Below are 14,199 nucleotides of genomic sequence, written 5' to 3'. Positions count from 1 at the left end.
GCAGGGTTGACCCTGGCAATTATTTGGATAGGAGACCTCCAGGGAATACCAGGGGCATAATGGGGAGGCAGCCAATGGCAAAACACCTGGGAACATCTCATGCCTTGAAAGTGCTTTGGGGTCGCAATAAGCCAGCTATGACTTGACAGCCAAAAAAATGCTGGCGAGGGGACTGGCACCAAAACTTTCTAGCTTGATCTAGGACCAGGGACAGAAATTGCCTCTTACGTGAACTTCTGGATTTTTCTATTTAGTAGAACACATTGGATCCGGCTGAACAAGTGTGTGACCCACAATCACTATCATCTCTGAATTTCAATAAGGCTACATTAGGTTGTCTGCTTTTCTGCCTTTCCTCACCTCCCCCTTCTGATTTCCCTTGCATCTTTCTTTCTCATTATGTTTAGATCAGAATTTGATTCCAGTGAAAACAAAAACTTATAGTTCAGTATTGAGCAATTCACTGTTTCTCTGCCTTGGCCTCCCTGTTGGAAAATGGTAACAGTTACAGGGTCAGGGTTTGCCCAGATCTGGACGGCCCAGGCTAGCCTGATCCTATTAGATCTCACAAATTAAACAGGATGAGAGACCACCAAAGGAGCCTAGAGGTGCTACACAGAGGCAGGCAATGGCAAACCATCTCTGAATACCTTTTGCCTCGAAAACTCTGTGAGGTCTCCATAAGTTAGCAACTTTACAGCACTTTCTATCACCCCAACCAAACATGCTAAGGATTGTAAAATGCCTTGCAAATGAAAACCACAACTGTTTTGTTCTTTATAATCACAACAATACTTCTGCCCAACACACCGGTATTCTTGTTACCCTTGAATAGCTTGCAGGAATGATACTCATGACAAAAATTGCAACACTGGGAAAAATTTCCCAGGTTCAGGCTCTGTTGTTGGATGACTAGAAAGTAGATAATGCACGTAGATCATCTTGCTCAGCAACTGGTAGTAACTGATCTTGCATCTGGCCTGAGAGGGACTGCAGGAGTGTCAGTGCTGATGCCTTCCTTTTGTGTTTCAGCAAGAAGCTGGGTCTCGGAGCAGTGGAGGAAACAGCAGCTCCAGCAGCAGGGACCACCTGATTGCTGAGGCACCACTACCCCAGGAGAAGGCCAGTGGCCCAACAGTCCCTTCTCACTTGCTTGGGACGCCTTATTCCTTTGGGATCCCACCAAACTCCATTGTTCAGGATTCCCGCTTCCCACATCTTAAGTAAGTGATGCTGCAGAGAGTATACGCATGGAAGAAGTGACAGTTGTGCAAAATTTCTACCTGTGCCTCTTGTGCAAGCAACACAAGCAAAAGACCATAGCAGCTGTTTGTGCTAAGTCATGCTTATTGTATTGCTGCTTGCATTTCTGCATGTGTAAGATCTTATGCAGCCAGTTTCTGGGCATAACAATGTATAAGGTGTTGTACAAAATCTTGTGCAAAAGGAACGGAGTGCAATCTTTCTGCTTGGCATTGCTGGAACCAAGAGCTGCTTAAAAGCTGGTCTCTGACTGATTTGTAAAGGGCCTTTCTATGCAATCAAAGCATGCCCAAGTGCATTCTGCCATTTGCACAATAGTCCTGCAAGTCCCTTTTCAGTTAATAAAGTGTTATGCCTCTATATCAGGGGTAGGGAACCTGCGGCTCGAGAGCCGCATGCGGCTCTTCTGCCCTTGCACTGTGGCTCCACGAGCCGAGCCGCCGGCCCCATCCTTGCCCACCCTGCAGGCAGCAGGGCGGGCGCACCAACCTGCCCATACATGGTCGGCTGGGCGTGGAAGCTTACTCACCGGCTCTCGGTTGGAGCAGGGCAGGCGCTTTCTAGGTATTGGCCGAAGCGAGATCAGCCGGCTTCACCATTCGCCTACGGTGGCAGAAGCAGTGGCACATCCATGTGCTTCTCAGAATGAGCGGAGTAAAAGGTTAAAAACCCCTATATATATAGTGCTATCTTTATTTTAAATGTCAAAAATTATTTGCGGCTCCAAGTGTTTTCTTTTCCCGTGGAAAACGGGTCGAAATGGCTCTATGAGTGTTAAAGGTTCCCTACCCCTGCTCTATATAATAGGTCAGAGGACTGGGAGTGTCAATGTGATGTAATGATTAGAGTGCCAGACTAGAATCTGGGAGATCCCATTTCAAATCCCCAGTTTGCCATGGAAGCTAACTGAGTTATGTTGGGTCAGTCTCATACTTGGGTCAGTCCCATGGGAGCAGCAGTGGCACAATGGTTATGAGCAGGTGTATTCTAATCTGGAGGAACTGGGTTTGATTCTCCACTCTGCCACTTGAGCTGTGGAGGCTAATCTGGGGAATTCAGATTAGCTTGTGCACTCCCACACACGCCAGCTGGGTGACCTTGGGCTAGTCACAGTTCTTCGGAACTCTCTCAGCCCACCCACCTCACAGGGTGTTTGTTGTGAGGGGGGGAAGGAAAAGGAGTTTGTAAGCCCCTTTGAGTCTCCTACAGGAGAGAAAGGGGGGATATAAATCCAACTCTTTTTCTTCTTCTTCTGTTCTCAGCCTAACCTACTTCACTGGGTTGTTGTGAGGATAAAAAGGACAGGAAAATGATCCCCATTGGGGCGAATGGTGGGATATAAATAAATAAACAAATAAATAATAAAAGTCTTGCTTTAGAAGTATAGCTGTTTCATTGTTCACGTAGCTGTTACACTGAGCTAAATGTTTGGAATGTGCAGAGAATAGTCTTCAAATATCTTGGAAGTAAATTCAGCTCAAAAATAAGGTCACAGAGTGATGGAAGTGTTTGGGCAGGGTGAAGGGATATTTGCTCCAGCTGATAATTTTGCCTGCTCAGCATAATGTGAAAAAGCACAGATTACAGCATGAAATGGGGAGCATGACGTGTGGAGCTTCCTATCGGTTCTCTTTAGCTTGTGTGTGCTGTACTGTACTTTTTCTTGTCCATAACGGCTGGGTACTTGGAAGGACCCAAGGAGCTGAACAAGTACATCCAGTCTCTTGGTTCTTGTGAAAATTCTGAGTTTCATCTCTGCTGGCCTCTTTCTTCCACTCAGCAGCTTGCAGCGGCCTGTTCACCATGTGGTGCCTCCCAGTGCAGTCACAGAGGACTATTTGCGAAGCTTCCGGCCTTACCATACAGCTGAAGAGCTCCGCATGTCCTCCTTGCCTCCCATTGCTCTTGATCCGGCCACTGCTGCTGCATACTACCATCCCAGTTACCTGGCTCACCATCCTTTTCCTCACCCAGCATTCAGGTAAGCACTACAGACCTTGATCCAACTGCTTGTTGCTCCACCTCTTGCTTTTTTGGGGGGTGGGGGCAGAATTTGAACCTAAGCAATTCAGGCAGTTACTCGAGCATGTCCTTTGGAATCAACTGCTAAGTAGTGGGCATCACCCACAATGAAGGGTTCTCTTAGGGCACCAGATTCCAGTGACTCTATCAGTCTTTCAGCATGGCCAATTGGCCATGCTGGTAGGGGCTGATGGGAATTGTAGTTCCTGAACATCTGGAGAGCCGCAGGTTCCCTACCCCTGTCTTAGGGCTTTAGTACAGCTCAGTAGGATTTGCTGATTGATTAATTGGTTCCTTCAGTGGAGCTGTGTTGATCTGTGCCTACCTCTGCTGACCTTCTCTTGTGCCCTGATCAGTAAGACATGCTGCATCTGTGTAAGGTTCAGATGTGGCAAAGGACTTAAAGCACAAATGTCTTCAAGAGAGTCCATGGGGAACCTCAGATGGTCTTCTGTGAATCTCTGTGTCTTCTGTAGCATTTATGCATGTGTTAGGGAGGGAAGCATTTATTCTCTTTACATTTTTTTCCTTCTCCCATCTCCCCTAAGCTGAAGCCCACATGCCTCTTGGATCTATATTCAGGTGTTTCAGGCTATTAGTGCAGTAGGTGGGAACTCTCCATACCCAAAACATGTCCAAAGCCCCAAACTTCCACAACTTCATTTCATTTATTTCTTAAGGGCCAAGCATTTGCTGAGGGACCCAAGAGGTCTCCAGTCTTCTTTCTACGTAAACATAAATATGGTCACTTCTCATAGCTCAGACTAACTACACCCATTTTTTTTCAGAATGGATGATTCCTACTGCCTTTCAGCTCTGCGTTCACCTTTCTATCCAATTCCAACACCTGGTTCACTTCCACCTCTTCATCCATCAGCAATGCACCTCCACCTGTCTGGAGTGAGATACCCCACTGAACTGTCTCATTCATCTCTCTCTGCACTTCAATCTGAACGCATCTCCAGCTTGGCTGCAGAAAGGTATAGGAATATCTTGACTTAATACAATGTGGCAGGATTGACTTGCCTCCTTTTAGGTTTGTTTAATCAATTCTGTGCTTTTGGTTTTTGAAGGTTGCAAATGGATGAAGAACTACGGCAGCGGGAACGAGAGAAGGAACGAGAACGGGAAGCTGACCGGGAACGAGAGAGGGAACGGGAGCGGGAGAGGGAACGGGAAAAAGAGCTAGAACGGGAACGAGAAAAAGAGAGGGAAAGGGAACGGGAGCTAGAGCGGCAGCGAGAGAGAGCCCGAGAGAAGGAACAGAGTATTGTCAAATCCATGGAAGTCCCTTTCTTACCTGTGTCAGAATTGCACGGGCTGAGGAGCCACCTGCCAGAAGAACGTGTCAAACCGACTGAGCAGCTAATGCCAAACCGAGCAGGTAACTCTTAGAGCTGCTTTGAAAACATATTTGTTTCGATACGACTCAGACAACAAAAATCTGAGATTCTGCCCTTAGACAAAGTCTTCAGTAAATCGGAGCTGACTACCTGGGGGGGTCATAGGAATCTTGACAGTCCTTGATCTCATTTTGATCCTGTGTCTTGTTCTGTAAGGGTTACTGTCTACACAGTCACTCGTGTGATCTTACAGGTTAATATCTATCTGTCTTCCCACACAGTCTATTGCAGCATCCAACCATTTAGCCTAGTGTTAGTTTCATTGTTGAACTTAGTTGCTAATCATGATGGAACTCTTATAGTTTATTTCTTATGTCAGTAATTATGTTTCCTGTATTCTACACATCTGTGAGCTTGCCAGTCAGGTTTGGAACCCTGTTTCCACTGAATAATTAGACATTAGGATACTGTGTGTGCATGTTTAAATTAAAATAACAAATACACATGACATATCTTTAGTCCAGAATTCTATGGAGAAACACCTATAAATACATTGCCATTTTCTAGGGAAGTCTCTCAAGAAAGCTAAGGGCTTTCAGTGGCTCTTTTGCAGAACTGTCTCTTTTACTGTCTTTTGTCAAGGGTTTTGTTTTTGTTTTGGTCATTTTCTATATAACTTTTGTTTATTGTTATCATCCTTGCCCAGTTTAATCTTGGGGACAGATTAAAGTAAATATATGCAAGTTCACCTGAACTATCAGTTCTGCACACAGTATGTAGTTATCAATATGGGAGGGCAGCCCTTACATAATATCCTTGTTTACCATTGCTGCATCTTCAGAATTATTGGACAGATTGCGAGGATAAGAGGCACTGTTTATATGGCATTAATGTTAATATACATTAAATCAGACCTGTGTCAAATTTCAACTGAGTAATCACTGTGCCTTGCATCTTAAAGGTTGTTCTAGGAACACTGAGGAACTGCACAAACACCTGTGCTGTCCTGTTCTTTTGAAGTAAGCATTGCAAGTTAATTTGTCCCAAGAAGTGTCAGCACAAATATAGGCACAGACATAATAAGTAATTTTGCTACTGTTTATTTTGCTGCCATCTCCAATTTCACTAGGTGCCCTCTGGGCAAAAAGTAGAATTCCAGTGTTAACTGAAGTCTGATATGGGTGTTGCCACTGAGAATTTACCTTGTTTTTTCTTGCAGAGAAACCCAAGGATTCTTCTGCCATCCAGACCCCCAAGCCAGTCCAACATCCTTTGCATCAATCATCTACCCCGCACCATGCTGTGCCCAGCCTCATTTCCAGCCACAGTATCTTCCCCTTGCCTGGAAGCAGTGCAGCCACAGCGCTTCTCATTCAACGCACCCATGAGGAAGAGAAGTGGCTGGCACGGCAACGGCGGCTGCGGCAGGAGAAGGAGGACCGCCAGTCCCAAGTGTCAGAGTTTCGGCAGCAGGTGCTGGAGCAGCATTTGGACATTGGTCGCCCACCAACCCAAATGGAAGCAGAGCATCGGCCAGAGAACCCCAGGTAATGCTTGAACATCTCTGTCTGCTTTGGCCTCTTGCGAAAAAGAACTGTTGCTAGGTATTCTATGTCCTCATCTGATTTGTGGGGCTGCACTGCACTGAAATCACCGCCCAAGTGGAGGTAGGTTTTTTGTAGGGACAAGCCACCTCCCACTGGAGAACTGACAGCTCAGAAGGATAAACAGTCTTCATCTGGCTCCACTCAGTTTGGATTTTGATGAGGATGAGCTAATGCCACCTGACAGCTGCTTGGAAGCCTGGGCAGAATAAGCATGGGGTGGCCTCCATCCAGCTGATTGTGACCAGGTGTCACTGAGGCTGTTGTCACAAATTGCTGCCACTGTTGGCAGACGGAGCGAGGACTGGGCCTTTGAGGTTTCTAGATCGGAATGGGTTATAGCACTGCTGGCATTACCACGTCCTGGCCTCAACTGCGTAAACTAGGAAGAGACATGTGTGAGAAAGTTGACTTTTAGAGCTTTACTGACAGCTTGGCTAATAGTAAGATGATTGCTCTTGAACAAGACAGGAGTCTGTCCAACCACACAAATGCAAGTTTTTGTAAGTGGGCCAAGAGCCTCAGCATTCACCATCGGGGGACCTGACGCAGAAACAACAGGAATAATAGGGTTTCTCCACCTCTGTTCTGGGCATGATGTGAAGAGCAGCAGATTTCAAGAGAAAAATGGTGCTGCTGTATGGCAAAAAAATTGAGAATCTGTGTCAGTGCCTCCTCTCATCTTTCTTCTGCCCTTGGATGGATTGACATCACACATCCTGGTCGGCTGGCAAGCACACACTTAAGCACCACAGACTCAAACCATCCTTTTGGTTCTGTGGCTGGATCAAATTGTTGGTTTGGGGTATCAAGGGAGGAGCTAAACAGATGTAAGGAGTAAGACCGCTGACCCACATGGCCCACATATTCTCATTTCATGTCCTCTTTTGTAGTGGGTTCAGTACACACACCCTAGAGCAGGGATAGCCCCTAATAAATACGCTGGAAAGGGGTTTGAGCTATTTATTCAAAAAGCCGCAATCCAGCAGCTACTAATTCATTGCACCTGAATAATGGAAATTGTGCAGCAGAAGTGGCAGCCACAGGTGAGCTGATAAAGGACTATAGTAGACCAAAAAAAGAAGAAATGTTTGTTCTCTCCTGTCAGCCCTAGTCCCCAGCATGACATCATTTCCAGGAAAAACCCATGGGTTTTGATTCCCAACATCCATTTATCCTGCTAGCAGTTCTATTCCTTTTACTAGTCATACAAAAAGTATTTTGTGGTGTCACTGCCTTTGCCCCCTTATGGTTTATTTTCCAGCGTTTTCCTAATTTTGCAGAGCTTGTTTTTGTTGTGTAATTAACAAAAAGTGGACTTACCTGTTTGGATAATGGAACAAAGGCACAAACAGCACTTCTTACCCCACCCCAGATCCTAGTTTAAATAGTGACTACATAAGTCAAGTAAGCGAGATCCTTAAGTTACCACTGAGTGTTTAAAAACTTCCACTGTTTCCCTTGGTGGGTCAACCTCTGCTGTCCACCAATGCAATCTCCTTACCACCTGTAACCAATGCAGTGTACTGTGCAGCAGCCTTCCCTGTATTTTCGTAGGATTTGTTGACTTTGTATCTGGGTAAAGGCGGCAATCTCAAATTCAAAGGATTTTGACAAGTTGCTGTCCCACCTTAAAAGGACATTGTGTAGGCGAGACTTCAACAAATCTCGATGAAGCAGAGTTGGTCCTTTTAGGGTAGGACAGCAACTTGTCAAAATCCTTTGAATTGCCTTATGCAGTTGCCTTATGCAGCAACAGCTGGTGATATCAAAACGTGTAACCAGCTGGTGCAAAGACTATGGCAGCTGCTACTGCCATACAAGTGCCACACGTGGCTCCAGGGAAACTTTACCTAGAGGCTAGGACACAAAAATGCCTTTCAAAGAGTAGGGCCTCTTTAGTGAGAAAGCTAATGAAACACTTGATAGGGTCACACCATATCCTGCACAGAGGCCACAAAGAAATTACTACTGATACTGGTATCTACAGTGCCACCTTACTTGGGGGCCCGGCTGCTGCATTTGTAAGTACTGCTGATTTCGCCTTGTATTTTTACAGCCAGAAGATTACCCAGTCTATACTGAGCTGTGGGGCTCATGAAGAGTCATGAGGAAGTCAGTATATCTTTTGGAGGGTTCCAAGGATGGATCAGTTTAAGTGTGAATGTAATCATGAACAAAAGGATGACATGGAAGTGAGGAATAGTAATAAGCACAGTAGTGTTTGCAAGTGGGATTACTTCATGATCCTTACTCAGATTCTGCTGCAGTTTGTCTACAGACCACTAGGTGTCACTCCACCCCTATACTCCACCCCCATTCCCAGACTTCCTGGTATCTTCAAAGTCAAACCTGCCAGTATCCTGGCCAAGTCTAACTTCACATGTGCACACACATTCATTTATTTATTATGGATAGCACAGAATATGTCAACACAACCGATAGGGTGGCACAGCCAATTAATAATGCAATAGAATTGGAATTACAGAAATCTGGAATATCTAAAACTTTAAAACTTATCTTAAAATGTGAAGGAGCTCAACAGATAACGACCGCTCCGCTCAGCTGCCGGAACCGGAGACCCAAATCTGGAGTATAAATACAATATAAGTATTAACATAACATGTTAGTTGAAGGCAAAATTTACTACTAAAAACCTACTTACAGCAACAGATAGTAAAAACTGTACACAGTGATATAGTCTACAGTCCCGAACCCTCTACCCTAAGCTTATTTCTGAACCATATTGCATGGCGCAGCCCTATTTCCTGTGCAATTTTCCTAACTGGTTTTCCTAATTCAGTTTTGCATAGTTTGCAGGCCAGGAGGTTGGAAGCCTTCCTGACAGCATTTGGCAGACCATTCCATATGCTGGGGGCCACAACAGAGGATGAACATGCATACCTCTTTCTAAGGTCCTGCAATAGATATATAGGTCTAGGGTAGTCCTTCTGTTTTACCTTTTCACTACATAGGTTACAGTCCAGAGAAAAATACTTCACCATATGAAAATTATGGAATACACAGCCTTTAATACACCAAAGGTGGAAAAGGCAGAATTGAGATAATAGAATAGCAAATTGTGGCAATTTACACCACATTCTTTAACCACAAGTTGAAAGGATATTATGAAGAAGACCAGCTTGTAATTTTTGTGACCAGAGTGTTCTGCATTCCAGGAAGAGACTTACAAAATTCTTCAGGAGCAACACAAAGTGCTCGTTTGAAGTACAGTTCTTGCATGCCCTCTTAATTCTTGCATGACCATTCTTTCCACAGATTGGGACCAAACCGCCCTGAACCAAGTAACCGAGACCAACAACAGCATTTTGGAGGGCCACCTCCACTCATCTCCCCAAAGCCTCAGCACCATTCTGTCCCAACGTCTCTTTGGAACCCGGTATCTTTAATGGATAACACCACTGAGCCACGAAGAATACAAGAGAGTCACTCTCTTCAAGGCCATACCACCCAATATGAGCCCAACCAGAAAGCCATACCCCTTGTGAAGGTAGAACAGGCCTACTGTCCAGAGAAACTGGAGGAAGCAGTGAGGAAAAGAGAAACCCTGGACAAGTACCAGCCAGCCAGGGAGCCTGTGAGTTCAGATCATGGCAGTTTTCCCCATGGGCCATTCTTAGCAGAACTGCATAAATCCACACAGACTATTTTGAACCAGCAGAGGACATCACTGTCTCAGAGTGGACAGTTTGCTGACATCAGCTTGAACAGCAAACCTGGTTCACCCTACAGGTATCCATTATCCAGGGGCTATGACCCCATGTATGTTTATGATGAATTCTTGCAACAGCACCGCAAGTTGGTCAGCAAACTGGATTTGGAAGAGAAGAGGCGGAGAGAAGCTCAGGAAAAAGGTCAGTTCCTGAAAAGGTCTATAGCATGTAAACCCTTGAATAGCCCCATATGTACCAGCACAGGAAAATATTGTTTGAGGCAGCATAAAGACATTAAATAAAGCAAAAAATGCAACTGCTAGAACAGGGGTGTGCAACCCGCGGTTCTGAAGCCACATGCGGCTCTTTCAGCCTTATACTGCGGCTGCAAAATAGGCTGTTTTACAACAGCAAACCTGATGCCTTCTTGTATTCCATTATAGAGGGAGGGTGTGGACAGTAGGCAAGGATACGAGTAGCTGTCAAGTCAGTTCACGTCACAACAGCACAGATTTTTCTAGCCTCACACTGTGATCCCTTCTGCTGGGACATAGGTGATATAAATATCTCCAATGTTTGCCTTTCAATTCCCACCCAGTGATACATAGTACTGGGAGGCTTGTCTTCCTAATTTCTGGAGCTTTTATTGCAAATGTCATACTGCTAGAATCCATCATACATCCAATCTCTATCAAGGCTGCTGGAAAGACACTCCCTTCCTTATAGAGGAACACTGAGGACCAAACATAGGATTGCATGCTTTACTTTCTCAGGGGCTGAGTCCTTCCATACTAAAGAGCTTTTCTTGATCAGTAAAAGATTATTCACTTTCTAGGGCTGGGATTCTATGTGTTGATTTGCCTGAAGGATCTCCAGTGTGGTAGTTTCATTATCTTTCCTGCATTTAGCTCACAACAGAATTTGTAATGCCAGGCAGGATTATTAAATAAGAAGAAGCAAGCCCTTGTTTTTTACCAAGCTCTTGACAGTTGACGGGAGGGGGGGGGGGGTTGCATGTCTTGCAAGAAACTAATTGAACCTCCTACCTAGCAGGCCATTCGCTATCCGCAGATTGCTTTGAACACCCAATCCAAACTGCTCTGTAAATCCTGCCTCCAAGATACAGCCAATTAATAAATGATGAACGGAGACTAATAAAGGAGCTTTAAATATTAATCAGAATGTACAACCAGAATGGGATTAGCAGAGGAAAGCAAAGCATTTAGCAGGAGAGTTGAAGGAGTTTTGAATGTAGACTCAGAGGTTTCAATTGTGTGAGGCAGTAGATCCCTGTTCATAACTGGTCTTCAGGCATCAGCCAGGTTTGCGTTGTCTGCCTTGCACATGCCTCTTACTGTACTTGCCCCTTAATCCTTTAGTACCAGTGAGGCAACTAGCAACATGGGTACCTGCTGTTTTACTGTGCAGATGAACCTGATCTCCTGTGGTACTGGGTACTATGCCAGAAGATTGCAGAGGCTGCTCCTGTGGTGCACAGATGCTGTCACCACAAAGATCACGAAGCGTGAAGGAACTGAATCTCCAAGTCTGGCACACAGGGCTGTGCAGAACTATGAGGAGCCCAGGCCTTATCATTAGCACCCCACCAAGTTCGTCTGCCTTCTGCCTCCTGGCTGTCGCATGCACAAAAGGCAGCCTGGTGTCTTGCTGTTCAACAGGGCTTAAGCTTCTTATGGAGGAGTTTTGGAATATAAGCAAGCTCACAGCTGTTGTCTGCTTTCTAGGTGTAAGATGCAGCAACCTTACATCTAAGTGACCGTAGGAAAAAACTTTGCACAATTGTGTAAGCCAGAGTTGTCTCTCATCAGCTTTTCTGTTCCATTATTTTTTCTGGGCAAATTGGTTCTGCTCTGTGCAATTTTTTTCCCTTACAGCATTTGAAATCCTTCGAGCAGAGTATACCCAATCCTGAGTAAGGTTCTGTGCTTTTTATTCTATAGCAGCGTATTTTCCTGCAGAATAAGCCCATACAACATAATCTACTTCCCTTGTCCATATGTCATCTGGCTCTGCTCTTCTGGTAACAGAACAATGATGGTAATTCAATCATTAATTTTGCAATAAGGCCTAGTTTTCCAGATGAAGTACATCCTGTAATGAGATCCCATCTCTTAGCCTGAGAGACTGAGAGAACCAGGGGTGTCTGGCAGTGTTGAGTTAAAAGGAACACTCTTTCACTTCTTTGCCTGTTCTTCCTTGTTCACACAGGTTATTATTATGATCTGGATGACTCTTATGATGAGAGCGATGAAGAGGAAGTACGGACTCACTTGCGATGTGTTGCAGAGCAACCCCCATTGAAGCTGGATACCTCTTCAGAAGTAAGTCCACCTTTTCCCTCAAGCTAATGGAAAAAAACATTTTGGTCCACAATTGCTTATTCAAGGCCCCAGGAATCACACAGAAACTGCATGAGCTGACAAAGTCTTATTGAAGGGTTGATAGGCTATCTCTTTCCTAATTCCCACTCTAACGTGATGACACCTTTTGGAATAAAGTGAGAAGCTAACTTTGCTACATGATGGTATTCTCCATCTCTTAATGCACCATATGCTGGATTTGGAGATCATTAACCAGTTAAGTAGCAAGGAGAAGTGATTTGTTCAGTATCTCATGGTAAATCTGCATTTGTACTATAAACCTGGATCCTTCCAGCTGGTAGCTAGATTTAGTCTTGCTTGAACCATGTTCTGCTTCCTTTGTTTGGGTGCCTGAATATTGCCAAACATTTGGATAGGGCATTAGTGTATTTGTGTATTGGAAGGAATCAGAGAGCAAGAAATTTCTCCTAAAAAGAGATACGTAATAGTGTTATAGTTTCCTTTCTGAAATGATAGTTTCTGGTGGCTTTATTTAAAAACGGAACTCTAGTCACTATATCTGGGACAATTGGCACAGGTTGATGTGCACTTTAAGGGGGAAATCCCCTAATGAAGTTTCTTCCTCTGGTTTACTCACGTAGAAACTGGAATTCTTGCAACTTTTTGGGTTGACCACTCAACAACAGAAGGAGGAGCTGCTGACTCAAAAACGAAGGAAAAGGCGGAGAATGCTGCGAGAAAGAAGCCCCTCTCCACCAGCCGTGCAAAACAAACGTCGCACACCCTCTCCCCGTTTTGTGCTCTCAACCCGTTATAGCCCTGATGAAATGAACAACAGTCCAAATTTTGAGGAGAAAAAGAGGTTCCTCACTACTTTCAACTTAACTCACATCAGCACTGAGAAAAGGAAAGGTATGTCTCTCTTTACAGAGGGGGAGATGTAGATCTTTCCATGCATGAGGGGGATAAGAGCTCACTGCGGCCACAGAGCTCAAAGAACTTACGAAGGAACATCTCAGTTCTAGAACCTCGTGGCTAAATAGCAGCAGTGTCTGCTGAGTGTCAAAAGAGTTGCAAATCTCTGACCCGAAGAATATTGTACGAATTTATCAAAACTTATATGTGGAAGATATAGTAAAGGGAGGGCTGTTTGGGAAATTGAACTGCAGGCTTCTGAAAACCTCAGCTGACATAATCTACCTAGATGAGGTCTGGAAAAATATTTAATATTTTTAATTTGTTTTGGCCTTGATTGGAGCAGAAAGCGGCCATTGCTAACTCGTGGAGAATGCTCTGGTAGGGCTATGCAGCACATGAGAGAAAGGATGAACTATTTAGTTTAATTTTCAGCTCTTCCATGAAGTTATACTCTGATCCACAGAAAGATGACACTTCGGTCAGTTGAGGTGCAGTGGTTGAGAAAATTGTGTGCTTCTGCATTAGAGTATAGTTGCAAACAAATATGAGAATTATTCATTTTTATGCGCCACCTTTGTCAAAATCATCATTTTGTGCACTATTTAACATGGTACTTTGGTAAAAGAGCATTTATGCCAAAATGTATTTTTACTTTCAAATGGGCCCCCCACCCCCCCCCCCCCCCACCCCCCCCCCCCCCCACCCCCCCCCCCCCCCACCCCCCCCCCCCCCCACCCCCCCCCCCCCCCACCCCCCCCCCCCCCCACCCCCCCCCCCCCCCACCCCCCCCCCCCCCCACCCCCCCCCCCCCCCACCCCCCCCCCCCCCCACCCCCCCCCCCCCCCACCCCCCCCCCCCCCCACCCCCCCCCCCCCCCACCCCCCCCCCCCCCCACCCCCCCCCCCCCCCACCCCCCCCCCCCCCCACCCCCCCCCCCCCCCACCCCCCCCCCCCCCCACCCCCCCCCCCCCCCACCCCCCCCCCCCCCCACCCCCCCCCCCCCCCACCCCCCCCCCCCCCCACCCCCCCCCCC

General features: G+C 45.8%; 1 protein-coding gene across 4 annotated transcripts in view; it reads left to right on the top strand.

Annotated features, from left to right (window-relative positions):
- The window catches only part of GSE1 (Gse1 coiled-coil protein), a 165,092-nt gene extending 151,885 nt beyond the window's left edge, over nt 1–13,207 (top strand). For 3 of the 4 annotated variants that reach the window (XM_048515387.1, XM_048515389.1, XM_048515388.1), the window contains 8 exons: nt 1,033–1,223; nt 3,044–3,244; nt 4,074–4,265; nt 4,359–4,669; nt 5,848–6,175; nt 9,512–10,107; nt 12,136–12,248; nt 12,890–13,207. In XM_048515387.1, the coding sequence (XP_048371344.1) occupies nt 1,033–1,223; nt 3,044–3,244; nt 4,074–4,265; nt 4,359–4,669; nt 5,848–6,175; nt 9,512–10,107; nt 12,136–12,248; nt 12,890–13,192 (2,235 nt within the window). In that variant the 3' untranslated portion in view covers nt 13,193–13,207. The remainder of the gene's footprint in view (nt 1–1,032; nt 1,224–3,043; nt 3,245–4,073; nt 4,266–4,358; nt 4,670–5,847; nt 6,176–9,511; nt 10,108–12,135; nt 12,249–12,889) is intronic. The other variant, XM_048515386.1, reaches the window with a different exon arrangement.
- Nucleotides 13,208–14,199: the final 992 nt, after the last annotated feature.

The sequence above is a fragment of the Sphaerodactylus townsendi genome, linkage group LG14 (genome assembly GCF_021028975.2).
Source record: "Sphaerodactylus townsendi isolate TG3544 linkage group LG14, MPM_Stown_v2.3, whole genome shotgun sequence".
NCBI lineage: Eukaryota > Metazoa > Chordata > Lepidosauria > Squamata > Sphaerodactylidae > Sphaerodactylus > Sphaerodactylus townsendi.
The sequence above is the reverse complement of the archived record's forward strand: the minus strand, read 5'-3'. Positions and strand labels throughout refer to the sequence as shown.